Source organism: Miniopterus natalensis, chromosome 3 (genome assembly GCF_054644295.1).
Source record: "Miniopterus natalensis isolate mMinNat1 chromosome 3, mMinNat1.hap1, whole genome shotgun sequence".
NCBI classification, from domain to species: Eukaryota; Metazoa; Chordata; class Mammalia; order Chiroptera; family Miniopteridae; genus Miniopterus; species Miniopterus natalensis.
Genome location: NC_142083.1, coordinates 91,342,388 through 91,356,484, shown reverse-complemented (window position 1 = coordinate 91,356,484; position 14,097 = coordinate 91,342,388). Strand labels below are relative to the sequence as shown.

Genomic DNA, 14,097 nt, shown 5'->3' with positions numbered 1-14,097 from the left:
CCCCACCTTGTGACGTATCCCTTGAATGCAGAAGCAGTTGTCTTACTTTCTGATTCTTCAGCTTGGTCTCCATCTGGCTGAGGCTGTCTGTCTCCTGGGGCTCATAGCTGGGGATGTTGGACAAGAACTGGAGCACGTGGTCGTAGCCACTGCGGTAGTCATCATAGGCAGCCTTGGCACTCCGCAGGCTCTGAGCCCTATAGGAGCAAAGCTGGTCAGGCCTCTGGCACAGCGAGCACAGGTCTCACTAAAAGCTTCCCTTGTCCCTTTTTAAAGGAGTCATCTGTGTTCTTGTGTGTGTGTGCACATTTTTTTTTTAAGGGGGGGGGGGGATGTAATTTACCTGGAAAAAACCTGAACATTCATTAGAATGGGAATAGTTATGGAACGTTAAATTGGAGTACTCCGTGGCCTCTGTGAAGAACAGGTAGGTAGGTTCATGTGTACTGATGTGCAGAGATACTGTGTACTACAGGACCTAAATAACCCACAGGTCCAAGGAGACATCACAAGGGAGGTTAGGAAATCTGAGCTCACCAAAAATAAAAACATAAAAATGTGTGGGACACAACAAAAAGTGCTGAGAGGGAAAGGTGTGGGATTAAATGTTTATATTAGAAAAGTGCTCTCAAATCAACAATCTAAGCTTCCACCTTAAGAAATAAAATGAGCAAATCTAATTTAAGCAACAATAAGGAAATAATAAAAAGCACATATCAGTGCAACTGGAAACAAAATAGGAAAAATCATTGAAACCATAGCTAGTTCTTTAAAATGGTCAATAAATTGATGAACCTCAAAATGATCAGGAAAAAATAAGAGATTATACAAATACAGTGAAAGAAGATTTAACATCAGGCATGAGAAAGGATACCCCCTCAGAACCTGCAGGCAGTAAAAGGATAAGAGAATATTATGAAAAAATTTTATGCCAGTAAATTCAACAACTTGATGAAATGGACAAATTCCTTGAAAGACACAAACTACTGAAGTTGACTCAAGAATGAGATGAGCCTTGGCCGGTGTGGCTTAGTTGGTCCCGTGCACCAAAAGGTCACTGGTTTGATTCCTGGTCAGGGCACATTCCCAGATTTCAGTTTCGATCCCCAGTCAGGGTGTCTGCAAGAGGCAGCTGATTGATGTCTCTCTCTCACATCAATGTTTCTCTTTCCCCCTCTCTCTAAAATCAAAATATATTAAAAAAGAATGAGATAAACCAAATAGTATCTATTTAAAGAGGTTGAATTTGTAGTTAAAATCCTTCTCACATGCCCAGCCAGCGTGGCTCAGTGGTTGAGCATCACCCTATGATCCAGGAGATCGAGGTTCAATTCCCAGTCAGGGCACATGCTTGGGTTTCGGGTTCGCTCCCTGGTGGGGGACGTGGCATGCAGGAGGCAGCCGATCAATGTCAACTCTCTCATCAATGTTTCTCTCTCCCTCTCTCTGTAATCAATAAAGATACATTAAAATATATATTTTTTAAATCCTTCCCACAAAAAAATTGCAGGTCCAGACAGTCTCATTGGTGAATTCTACAAGCATTTAAGGAAGTAATATCAGTTCTATACAAACTTCCAGAAAACAGAAGAGAAGGGAATACTTAACTGACTCAGAGGCTGTAAAATATATGACAGGATAAATAGCAAGATACAGTGTACATGATGTCATTTGGGTGTTATCCGCCGACCCCAGCTTGTACAGAACACCTTTTTGGAAGGATTCATAAGAAACTGGTAGTGCTTACCTTGGGGGAAGGGAGCTGGTCACTATAATCACTTTGAGTATTTTACTTTGTATTACTTTTTTCAAAAAGCACAAATTATTTAGAAAACAGCCTTCGGTGGCCTCAGCAGAGACCCACTCTGGCCTCAAGGCAGACTAGCTCAGCCTAGGCTACCCTGGGCCCCTCACCTGAGCTCAGCCTGCTGGAGGAGGTTGTCGAAGCGCTGGCCCAGCTTGTGCACCTCGGCCTCCTGGCGCTCCAGGTCAGGGCAGTGCTCCTGGAAGCGGCTGGCCAGGGAGCTGGAGCACTGCTTGACTGCCTGCAGGTTCTGCTCCACCTCACTGAGGAGAGGCTTCTGGGCCTGCAGCTCAGAGGCCATGGCCTGCGGGATGGAGAGGCAGACGGTGGGCACTGTGGTCAGAGTTCGCAGGGGTCAAGGCAGCACTGCCCCGGGTGCTTGGGGACACCTGTTCTGTGTGTGTGTGGGGGGGGGGTAGGCGGTAAGCCTGGGCATGGGAAGGGACTGGGGCCTTGCCTCTGAGTTTCTCCTCAAATCTGGTGGCCATTTCTACAATGTTCCATTTTGTTACAATGAACAAAACCTGGAAAAACTAACTTCTAAAAACCTTGTGGCTGGCAGCATGTGCCCTGTGATGCCGCACCCAGGACTGGAATGGCCAGCTGCTCTCCAGACTCCAGACCTTGGAGAAGGCTTTACTCTCAGCCCATTTCCTCAGCTCTGAGGTGAGGGTCTTAGCACACGGCCAGGATTTTGTGACTTGATGTGTGAATAAAAGCCTTCCTTGGGCTCACAGACTTAAGTACCTATAGGGAGCGGTCAGGCAGGCAAATGCTGGGGGTTGGGGGCAGCTGCTCCAGAGGTACTAGAAATCTTGCGGGGATGGGCGTATGCACATCTTAGAGTTTAAAATACTAGCACCTGATTTCCACAAGCCACCCAAACCCCAGGAGCAGCTGAGATTTGTGCCATGTGCCTCCATTTACAAATTCCAGCTTGGCACACTGCAGGCATCCAAACCTGGAGAGACTTGCAGCCCTGTCCATCAGGGCCTCCATGCTGTCATCTGTCCAGAGCTGATGCGTGGGAGTGCCTGGCCAGAAAGGCTCCCAAGGCCCAGGGTCCCCAGACTCACCGCCAGCTCCTGCCTCTTGCTGTCCAGGGCACGGCCACTCTCGGGCACCGTGTCATCCTGGGTCAGCTGGTCCTCATATGTGGCTAGCACCTCCCAACCCTGCTGCAGGCTGTTCTCCAGGCGGTTGGCAATGTCAACCCTGAGGACACAGGTCAGGAGTGAGAGGGTGCCTGCCTGGCGCCCTGACCCCACCTGACCTCCCTGCTGCCCTCCTGACACCCACTTCTCTTGGGCCGAGTCCAGCAGCTGCACCAGGCGCTCGTATCTGCGGTTGGTGTCCTCCACCCGGGTCTTTAGCAAGGGTGCGGTGCCACTGGCCGGAAGGGCCTGCATGAAGGCCTCACAGTCGGCTGTGCTGTGTGCCTTCTCAGGCTCGATCCGCAGCAGCTCATTGGTGATGTTCTGTGGAGACCAGAGGCCCTCCTGTTGGCCACAGTTGGGCAGCTTCCTTCCCCCAGTGGCCTGCAAGCTTCAGGGAGCAGGGGAAGCTGCTGGGGGGCAGCTCTGATTGAAATGGAGAGGCCTAGGCCCTGCCTGGGAGCCTGACGGGGGTCTGGAGTCTCCATCTGTACTGAGCACCCGGGGATTCTGAAGCAGGCGACTGCCTCACCAGGGATGAAATGAACAGGCAGTTACCAAGCACTCACTGTCCCAAGCACCACACATGGCGATTTTATTCATCTTCAGGGGCAACCCTATGAGGTAGGCACTTTTTCTCTCCCTGTTCACAGCTGGGGACCCTCTAGCTCCTTAGGAAGGGACGTGGTGGGGCCTGGCCTCTGCTACCCCCCTGGTACGAGGCATCCTCTGGGCCTTGACTTGGCCCCTACCAGCTGTGATGAGGCCACGTCTCCAAGCCCAGTTCCTCCTCTGTAAACCAAGAATAGTAACCCCCACTGCAGAGGGTGCCTGAGGACTAGGGAGACTGTGCGGAAGGGGAGCGGAGGATGCTGGCTCTCAGCCTTTTGCTTGGCTCTGCACTGAGCTGCTCAGGTGACAAACCACACTGTGCAGAGGCGGACAAGCTCCACCAGGCCTCTCTCCCAGGGATGTGTCTGAAGCGGGGCACCAGGGCTCAGGCACCTCCTTGGTCCCCGGCTAGCACAGCCCCCTCCCCTCACGACTCAGGAATTCTTGTTGCACATGGCAGGTGGTCCCCATTGAGCACCAGGACCCCTGTGGGGATGCGACCTTGAGCAGGAACCCCAGCCTGGTGGTACCTTGAGGTCTTTGGCCCGCTGGGCACTGTCCTGCACAGCCCGGCCTTGTTCCAGTGGTGGCCGCAGGATCCCCGTAATGGCCTTCTCCTGCCGGTCTAAGTCGCTAGCCACCTTGTCCAAGCCGGCCAGCAGCTGTCGCCCCTGCAGGTCAGAGGCATCTGCGGGAGGGAAATCAGAGAGTCAGTGGCAGTTGGGAGCATGGGTCCAAGGGAGGGGGCCAAGGAGGCCAACTGGGACCTCCAGGGCTGGCTCAGCTTCCTCCACCCCTGCCATGCCCGACCCGTGCTGTCCCAGTACCTCCCCCCTGTCCCCCCATAGACTGGGTAGTGGCCCCGGCACCCACCTCCAGGGTTCTCTGCCTTGAGCACCTCGTGCCGCTGCTGGAGTGCACTTCTGGTCCCTGCTGCCTTCTGTCGCACGCTCCGGTACTGGCTGCCCAGGCTGTGAGAGCAAAAATGGGCTGGGGACCCAGGGCAGCTTACTGCCCCTCCACCCACAGACACAAGACCCCGGACTTTGCCTGGGCCGACAGCCCAGAAGAGTCAGGCGGCTCATCAAAATGCTTTGAAAAGTTAAATCACAGTACACATAAAGGGTTTGCCGAGACACTGGTCCATCTTTGCTCGTGGGTTCAGATGAACCCCTCCCTCCCTCCCTCCCTCCCTCCCTCCCTCCCTTCTTTCCCCACTTTCTGTCTCTCTTCTTCACAGCAAGTCTTACTACCTAAAACCATCTTGTTTGTTCTTTCATCTTCCCTACTAAGATGTTACCCCTGAGGGAGCAGTACATAGGTGCTCAATAAGTACTTGCTGAATGAATAAATGAAGGCATTCCTAGAATCACTCAACAAAGTTCTTGGGTCATTACTTTGCACCGGGTACTGAACAAGGCCCTGGAGACAGTAAATCTCCTCCAGAAGCCCCTGCCCATGAGACCGACACATACACAAAGCACCCTGATAAAGAGCAGCATGTGCAGTAGGAGGGAGGAGGTGCTTGAGAGCTGAGAGGCAGGGTGTTAGGCAAGGGGACAGTCAGGGAAGGCTTCACAGAATAGCTGACCCTGGAGCTGAGTCTTAAGCCGAGAGGCTTGAGTTGACCAGGTAGTGAGTAGGTGTCCAGGTAAAGGAAACATGTGCAAAGGCCCAGAGGCACTTGCAGAGAAACTGCTTGCTGAACTGTGCCCACATCTGGACATTCACACACAACAAGTCAGCCCGACCAACAGGATCTGCCCCTGTCCCACTTGAGCCTCCAAGTGGGCACAGGTGTGGGGGTGTTACCCAGGGCTGGAAAAGGGTCTGAGGGGCCCAGGGGGTGGAGCCAGTCCATGCTGGCTCCCTCCTTTGCCTATACCTGTCGGCCAGAGCCAGGGCCTCGGGGTCGGTGGGGGGGATCATGAAGCAGACGGCTGGGGCGGTCAGCTTGTTTCCTGCGCTGTCAGTGAGGTCCCAGCTCTCCCCGTTGTTCTTCTGCAGGGTGTAGCTGTAGCCCCTTGAGATCAGGCCCTGGCATGGGCAGGCCAAACAATGAGAAGGCACAGAAAGACCTGCCTTGGCCAGTGACTTGGGAGACCAGAAGCCATCTTGCTCCTGCCCCCCAACTCTGGTAGCTGGGGAGTCTTAGTCCATCTCTCATATCTTTCCCAAGACGTGCCATAGTTGGGAAGGACTGGGGAACTCTCCCCATTCCCAGCCCATGTGGCTTCTCCCTTCTCCATTCCCAGCCCTTTACGACTCAGGGTGGACATGTGACTCAGGCCTGGCCATTACCCCCTCACCCCCCACCAAAGTGATTGGTTTAGGCTGGCAGGAGTCAAATTGGGCCAATGAGAACCCTCCCTGGCACTCCTGCTGGAATGACTGGGGTGGCTAAGCTGATGGCACAGAAGGCCAGGGCAGCTAGCTAGTGGGGGGGCAAGGGCGGGGGCTGGCAGAGAGTGACCCCAACGACAGGCACAGGTTCCTGAAAATGTTTGAGGCCCTGCACTCAGCCGTGTCACCCTAAGACCTTTCAGTGACATGAAAAGAGGCAGATTTGGGTCAGGCCTGCCTGGGTCACCTGGGCAGCAGCTCACCTGGTCACATTCAAAGTCACAGAGTGCCTCCACGGGGATGGGCTTGAGTGGCGTCTCCCGGCGGTACTTGAGGGGCACCACCTGCCTCCCTCGCTTCTGCAGGCCCTGCACCACATGCTCGTACTTGTCCAGAGCCTTCTCCTGGTCCTGAGAACAGGGGGAATGTCGTGGTGAGACCAGGCAGCCTCCCCCGGGTGATGGGGCAGGCAGTGGGTGGGAGCTGTGGAGAGGCCTGCTCAGGGCTGAGGGCAGGGAGGCAGGCGACACAGAGAGTCACTCATGGGACCGCACTCACATCCAGCTCCCGCAGCAGCAACTCGATCTGGTATCGGTCCTTGAAGTCAGGGCTGTATTTTTGGTTCAGGTCTGAATCCACCTTGCGTAGCAAATCCTGAGCGTCCTTCACATCTTTATGGAACTAGGAGACCAGGTGGCCCCAGTTAGGAATATGAAACCACGAGGACACCCGAGCTAATCCTGGCTGTGGCTTCAAATCCTATCCCAGTCGGGGCTGGGCCTCCTGCTCACCCTGAGCTCACAGGCTCTATGTCTTGGGGACACCCCAGCCCTCCCCAGCCTGGCTCCTGAGAGGGCCTCGCGGAAGAAGCCAGGCCCCTTCCCACCAGTCCACCTCTATGACGTGTTAACTTTCATGTGCACATCGGTGAGCTTTGGGTTCTCTTAAATGTCATCCCTCTTTGTGCCAGGGACACTCCGACTTAATGATATACTTTCATCTTTGATACATGGAAGACAAGCCTCTCCACTTTGTTCTAGAAAATTCTCTTCCCCATTCTTTAGTCCATCAGCTCTGGAGTCACTCATCACCAGCTGTGCCCTGGGCAGCACCCACAAATGGCACTTTGGGATCCCCGTGGAGCTCACAGTCCAGCAGGGCTCAGACACCCAACCAGGAGTTACAGAAGTGTCATCTGAGTTCAAGTGTCCTCAGACCATCCAGTCATAAGTCACCTGCAGCTTTTGTTAAAAAACACATTCCTATGAAACAACCAGTATCTGTCAACGGATGGATGGAAAAACACAGTGTGGTCTATCCACCCAATGGAATACTATTTGGCCATAAAAACGAATGGCGCTCTGATTCATGCAACACATGGATGAACCTTGAAAACATGGTCAGTGAAAGAAGCCACAAAAGGCCATGTGGCATGTGATTCCACTTATATGAAATCCCTAGAATAGGTAAATCCAAAGAGACAGAAATAGATCAGAGGTTACCAGGGGCTGGGGGAGGGAGGAATGGGGAATCACTGTTTAGAGGGTTCAAAAGTTTTGAAAAGACAGTGGTGATGGCTGTGCCACATTGTGAATGTAATGAATGCCACTGGACTGTATGCTTAAACATGGCTAAAATGGCAAATTTCATATATATGTTTTACCAAAATGAAAACCCATACATTCATTCCTGGCCTCACACTGACCTGGTGAATTCACTCTCCACCCCTGGCCCCCAGGAAAGACTGACGAGGGGTGGGCAAGCTCGAGGCTCACCCGTGAACTACAGCGTGGGCAGTGGGAGGCCCTGCAAGGCTCCTGGAGGAAGCTGGGCCAAGGCCAAAGCGAGCCAACTGGCACTGAGGGCTCCCACCCCTGGGGCCCAGGGCCACAGGCACCTGGTGGTAGTCTTCCATGTACTTCAGGTGGCTCTCCTCACAGATGAGCAGGTTCAGATACTCCTTCCAATCCGCATGCACGGCCTCCATGTGAGCCTGCCAGAGAAGGGGGGAGGGAGGTCACCGCTGGAAGGGTACCGGGGACACCTAAAGAGGCATCGTGGGATTCCAGACCAGAGAATGGTGGGGCAGAGGGCATCGGGCATCTGGCATCTGCATGGGTGTGGCTCCCACAGAGGCAGCCAGCTCCTCTGCAGGGGTGGGAAGAGGAGAGAGGGGTCATGTCCCAGGGCCAAGCAGGGCTGCCATGCACAGGCGCTTGGGCTGCACACCGCACAAGGGACAAGTAGGGGCTGTGTCTGCCCAGACAGCGGTGCTTTTTAAATAATTGTCACAAAGGCACTGCAGGGAGTTGAATGGTATCCCCCACCCCTCAGGCAGCGTTGCAGGCTCGGGAGCAGCACCTCAGCTCGCTGCAGGACTACGTGCAGCGCTGCACCAATGAGCTGTCCTGGCTGGACCAGCAGGCCAAGAGCTGCATGCAGTACGACTGGAGTGACTGCAACGTTGACTGTGGCCCCCACCCCAAACTATGCATGTGACTTTATTTGGTAACGGTCTTTGCAGATGTAATTGGTTAAAAATCTCAGGATGAAATCACCTAAGTCCACGTTGTCCTTATAAGAAGAGGAGCCACACAGGGGAAAGGCCAAGGGAAGACAGAGGCGTAGAGAGAAGTGATGCAGCCCCCAGCCAAGGACTGCCAGCAACCACCGGAATTAGGGAGAGGGGCAAGAAGAATCCTCCCCCTGGGCCTTCAGAAGGAACAAGCCTGGCAACACCTTGATTTTACACGTCTGTCCCCAGAACTATGAGAGAATAAGAATACACTCCTGTTGTTTAAAGCCATCCAGCTGTGGTCATTTGTTACAGCAGCCCCAGGGGACTGATACAGGCACCATATTGGCTTCAGAGGGGACCGAGAGCAGGACATGGCAAAGGATCAAGATGAAAGGAGGCAGGGTCAGAGCAAGATGAGAGGGCAAATGGTGAGACAGACAGACAGATGGACACAGGACACACCCCTACCTTGGGGGTTGCCTAAGTCCAGGTGGCCCACAGCAGAGGTTGCCCTGAGGTCACCCTGGAGGAGGCATCCCCTCCCGATGCACACACACCTCAATGGAGTTCCTCCCAGGGTGCTCAGCGGCTAGCAGCTGGTCTCCCTCGCTGTGCAGCTTATTGATTCTCTCCTCTTTGACCTCCAGGTTCCGGTTGATGAAATTCTGCAGTAGTGGGGGAGAGGGACAGCAGAGGGGCTCAATAACCAGCCTGGCAGTCTTGTGCTCCCTCCTGAGTCCCAGCCCCCATCCCCCAGGCCCCAGCGCCCACCTCATACTGACGCCGGCGGCTGGGGTAGTCGAGGTTGCGGTCACTCCAGTCGTACTGCATGCGGCCCTTGGCCTGCTGGTCCAGCCAGTACAGCTCATTGGTGCAGCGCTGCATGTAGTCCTGCAGCGAGTTGAGGTGCTGCTGCCGAGCCTGCGACGCTGCCTGCGGGGTGGGGGACATGGCTAAGACTTCCCTCCACACCTGCAGTGGCCGGTCTGGCCCAGGCGAACCCTGCTTGGAAAAGTCACTGACCCTCTGAAACTCATTCACTCAGCAAACACTTACTGAGCACCTACTAAGTGCCAGGCATTGCTCCAGGCACTAGGGATACAGCAGTGAACAAAAAAGACAAACCCTCACAGCACTGACATTTTTGGGGAGCCTCAGTTTACTCATCTGCACAATGGGGATGACAGCACTGATCTCATAGGGAACAAAGTCCAGCATATAGTTGGTGCTCAATAAATGTTAGCAACTACAGCTTCCACTTTTATGTCTGTCAGGTCATTGCACAGATGGCTAGAAGAGCAGTAGCAAATTGCTAGGGCTTTACAGCTGAGAAGAGGTGGGGGCGGGCAGGGAGGACAGGGAAGGAGGAGGGACATCTGCATTTTGCTCTGCAAATAAAGACTGCAGCTAACACATACATGGGGCCACCATGAGCCCAACCCATGCTAAGGTCTTCTCCAACATTAACTAATGCCGTTTGCAAAGCAATCCAATGAGACAGGGACTCGCAGTAACTCCACTTTGCAGATGAGGACACAGGCTCCCAGGCTAAGTAGCTCTTTCAGGGTCTCCAACCAGGGGTGGAGGCAGTCTGGCTCCAGAGCCTGCTACCGGCTGTGCTCTGCCTCCCCTCATTCCCACATCTGGGGTGTTTGAAACGTCTGCAACAAGGAAGCATTTATGCATCACTTGTGCAGTTTTAAAAGAATTCACTCCTTAAAGGTTTTGAAAGCAGAAATAGAAAACTTCTGCGTATAAAGCACGTGGCATCATACCTGGCACACAGAAGATTCTGCTTAATAAAGAAGAAAGAAGAAAACTGTAGGACAGGCTGTATCCCAATGGACGAATGGGATCTACTGGGGTTTTCCATGAGCACAGGGAAAACTGGGGCACCTCTCAGGCCGGGGCTCTGGGTGCATCTCTTCCCACTTCACCGCCCTCGGTTCTGTTTGAAACGTTACTGCACACACTTCCCACCCCGTTCTCACCAGCAGTTTCTGGTACTTGGCCTGGAGTTCACTGTTCTGCTCCTGAGGACAGAGCCGAGGAAATGGGTTAGGGCGGGTGCAGGTATGAGCCCCTCCTTTACCGGGTCCCCTCCACCTCCGGCGCCCACCTTGCCCCCGTCCTTGTCCTTGACCAGGTGGGGCCCGATGGCCTTGACCTCGTTGTGGAAGATGTTGTGCTGCTCCACCTGGTGGTCCACCAGCGGCAGGTCTGTTCCGAAGCTCTGGCTGCTCAGCTTGTCCTGGGAGGGGAGGGTGGAGACACCGCACACAGGGGGTGGGCTGGGGGTTGGAGACTCGCCTCACAGGACCAGCCAAGGAGTGAGCAAAGTGGCCCCTTCAGGGACGCAGCGAGAGGCTGTCACCTTTATCTACACATGTTATCTCATTTAATCTCACAGCGACCTCAGAAACCCACATGGTTACTGTGTCCATTTCACAGATGGCTCAGCCAGGGGGACCCACTTGCCCAGTGTCACACCGCTAAAAGAGGACTCTGGGCTCCAGCAGTCGCGCCTCTCCACAGTGGAGATGGGCTGGCAAGGGCACGGGAGAACAGCGGCTGGCAGGAAACCTGCCAGCCTGCCAGGACCCCAGCGAGCCAGGCTGGAGGATGTTTCCAGGAGGGCCTGAATCTCCATCACTTCTGCTGTGTGACTCTGGGCTAGGTGCTGCACCTCTCTGAGCCTCGCTCTTCTCACTGACGTAAACATCAGAAAACACAGGGAACAAGACTCCCTCCCAGCATGACTGCGATGGCATTAAATGGTGGGTTCTCCTGCTACATACGCGCCCCTCCCCAGCTGACGCCTGGGCCGTACCAGCTTCTCTTCCACCAGCGCCGCCCAGTTGACCTGTGGATCCACCTCCTTCACCGCCAGGTTGTAGATCTGCTTGTGTTTTCCACGGAGGTTCGTCACACGCTCCTTCAGCTGCCGGATGCTGAGTGGGGAGAGTGGCCACCTGGTTAGTGGGCTAGTTGGCAGGGGCACTGTCTGAGCTCCACCCCCCCAACTTTCTGCCCAGTGTCCTAGAAAGACAGGGGGACAGGGCCTTGGGTTCCAGGCAAACACTTGCACCCTCCTCCTGTCCACTTTCCTTTAACCTTCCTTCCTCCATCAGTGCTTCCCAGGGCCTACTGTGTGCCCCAAACTGTAGAAGGTTCTGGAAGAAATAGGCAGGTTGCCTGGCTGGAATGGCTCAGCAGATGAGCATTGACCTATGATCCAGGGGATCTCAGTTCGGTTCCTGGTCAGGGCACATGCCCGGGTTGCGGGCTTGATCCCCAGTGAGGGGCGTGTAGGAGGCAGTCGATCAATGACTCTCTCATCACTGATGTTTCTCTCTCTCTTTCCCTCTCCCTTCCTCTCTTTGAAATCAATTTAAAAAAAGAGAGAGAAAAAAAAGAAACAGGCAGGTCTACTGCTCTCTGGAGACCACCATCCAGCAAGGGCCACAGAGGGAGTGTGGGTCATGACAGGGACAAGCACAGGGAGGTGTGGGGCACTGAGAGACCCTTGCCTCTTGTCTCGGGTGCCAATTTATCCACATTGGAGCTAAGGCAAGAGCCATGAGCACGGGAAGCCAGGTGGGCCTCGGGCAGTAGGGAAGCGTGCTTAAAAGCCTGGAGGTCAGAAGCACAGTGGTCAGAAAGTTGGGGTCACACTATGACTAGAACAGGGAATACCAGTGCTCCGAGTTGTCTCCTGACTGCAAAATGGGTTATCATGAGAATAACAGTGTTTGGCATGTGCCTGGCATCTAGTTAGCCCTCAACAAGCCCTGATGCGGCTCCTGAATGCTGGCGAGCTGCAGCCCTCCTGCCCTGGCCCAGAGCAGCTCCCTCGGAACCTGAAGCAGAAGGGACCTACTCCTCGGCAATCATATCCCCCTGGGGATGCTTCATGTGCTTGGCGATGGCTGCATCTGCCTCCAGCATGTACAAGAGCTTCTCTGAGTCTGACACCTTCTGCAGGGCCACGTCCCGGTGCTCAGGCTGCCGGCCCTCCTGCAGCCGGGCCAGGTCCTGTGAGAGTCACAAGAGAGGGGGGACATCAGATGGGAATTCAGTGGGCACTGCAAGAATGGGAGGGACAGGAAGAGAGGGCCAGCAAGGGACTCCCCAGCCGTGCCTACCCTTTCCTCCACCACTCAGCAAACAGAATCCAAACGCCGACTTGTGTGGAGCTCTGGGATGCAGCCCAGCCCAGTGGGGAGACCACCAGGAAGGCATGTCAACAGATAAACCTCACAAAGGTGACTGCAAGTTTGTATAGGTCAGTGTTTACAAGGAAACGCACCAGAGGTAGAATGAGGGGGACCTGTTTCAGCCCCAGTGGTCAATGAGGCCCCTGAGGTGGTGACACAAGGTAAGAATGAAGGCTGAAAGGGAAGAGGGTTCTAGGCAGAGGGAACCGCCTGTGCAAAGGCCCTGAGGCAGGAAAGGGCAGGCTGTGATGGAAGCCAGCGCGGCTGAAAGGTGAGATGAGGGAGGAAGTAGGAGAGGTGGGCAGGGAAGGCCAGAGCATGCAGCACCTGTGGCTGTGGGACGGCAGCAAGAGCACAGAACGGCTCTGTGGAGGGAAATGACACGGCCCCGCCTATCCTTACAGGCGATGCCTCCTGGGGCTCTGCAGGGAGAGGGCAGGCGGCAGCTGTGACAGCGCCCTGGTGAGAGCTGCGGTGGCTCACACTGCGACCTGGTGAGAATGAGCATAGTGGGCGGAAATCTGGGAGGAACAATCAGTAAGTCGCTGAGTCCAGGGTCTTGCTTGTTTAGGGGGGAGCAATGATTGGCAGGCAGGATAGCAGGTTTCTGCACACAGCTCGTTAATTCACTTAATCAACACTTGCAAAGACTGGCTGGGCACTGTGCCAGGCCCTGGGGACCCCAGGCCAGCAGGGGAGGTGACGACAAGCCAGAGACTGGGCTGAGGACAGACCAAGTGTAACACAGAGCCGTGTAGGGGGCCAGGCCCCTCTCTTGCTGGGTCTCAGCGTCCCCGTCTCTGCCATGGAAATAAGAAAACACCTGCTTCAGAAGAGGCAGGGTCCACAGTGACCGAGGGCCGTCCCGCAGCAGCAGAAGGCTGGGACCACTGACACAGTCAAGGAAGAGCCTTGAGAACTAAGTGGAGTGAGAAAGGCCAGACACAAAAGGCCACGTGGTGTAGGCTTCCATTTATGTGAAATCCACAGAGACAGAAACAAGGTGAGGGGTGCAGGGGCTGGACGGAAACAAGGATCAGCAGTAAGTGGCCACAAGGGATCTTACGGGGGGACAAAAACGGTCAGGAACCAATTTATGGAAACAGCTGTGCCTCTCGGTGGAGTTACCCGAAATCATTGCATCGTACACTGACGGGAGCATTTTCTGACATCTAAAATAAGCCTCTATAAAGCTATTAAAAAAGGAAAAGCAAGAAAGGAAGGAATGGCCAAAGAAAAAAGGAGCGAGTGGAGGTGCCCGAGCAGAGTGAAGATGTGACGACCTTTCGGAAGGAAAGGCCTCCAAGCCGTCTCTCCGGCAAACCCCAGGAGGGCCAGGGCGAGCCAGGCTTGGAAGTGAGGTCCAGGCGCCAGAAGGCCAGTGGGGCTGGGCCATCTCCCTACCCGGGGTCGAGCCTGGCCACTTAAAAAACTACAACAAAACCTCAT

General features: G+C 54.6%; 1 protein-coding gene across 1 annotated transcript in view; it reads right to left on the bottom strand.

Moving 5' to 3' along the window:
- The window catches only part of PPL (periplakin), a 45,059-nt gene that overhangs the window by 6,442 nt on the left and 24,520 nt on the right, over nucleotides 1–14,097 (bottom strand). Inside the window, exons 3-18 of the mRNA XM_087815659.1 lie at nucleotides 12,312–12,466; nucleotides 11,262–11,382; nucleotides 10,551–10,682; nucleotides 10,423–10,464; nucleotides 9,203–9,364; nucleotides 8,989–9,096; nucleotides 7,811–7,906; nucleotides 6,472–6,594; nucleotides 6,177–6,323; nucleotides 5,456–5,607; nucleotides 4,444–4,541; nucleotides 4,101–4,258; nucleotides 3,104–3,282; nucleotides 2,881–3,019; nucleotides 1,915–2,108; nucleotides 47–197 (exon numbers count right to left, since the gene is read on the bottom strand). Coding sequence (XP_087671785.1) covers nucleotides 47–197; nucleotides 1,915–2,108; nucleotides 2,881–3,019; nucleotides 3,104–3,282; nucleotides 4,101–4,258; nucleotides 4,444–4,541; nucleotides 5,456–5,607; nucleotides 6,177–6,323; nucleotides 6,472–6,594; nucleotides 7,811–7,906; nucleotides 8,989–9,096; nucleotides 9,203–9,364; nucleotides 10,423–10,464; nucleotides 10,551–10,682; nucleotides 11,262–11,382; nucleotides 12,312–12,466 — 2,157 coding nt within the window. The remainder of the gene's footprint in view (nucleotides 1–46; nucleotides 198–1,914; nucleotides 2,109–2,880; nucleotides 3,020–3,103; nucleotides 3,283–4,100; nucleotides 4,259–4,443; nucleotides 4,542–5,455; nucleotides 5,608–6,176; nucleotides 6,324–6,471; nucleotides 6,595–7,810; nucleotides 7,907–8,988; nucleotides 9,097–9,202; nucleotides 9,365–10,422; nucleotides 10,465–10,550; nucleotides 10,683–11,261; nucleotides 11,383–12,311; nucleotides 12,467–14,097) is intronic.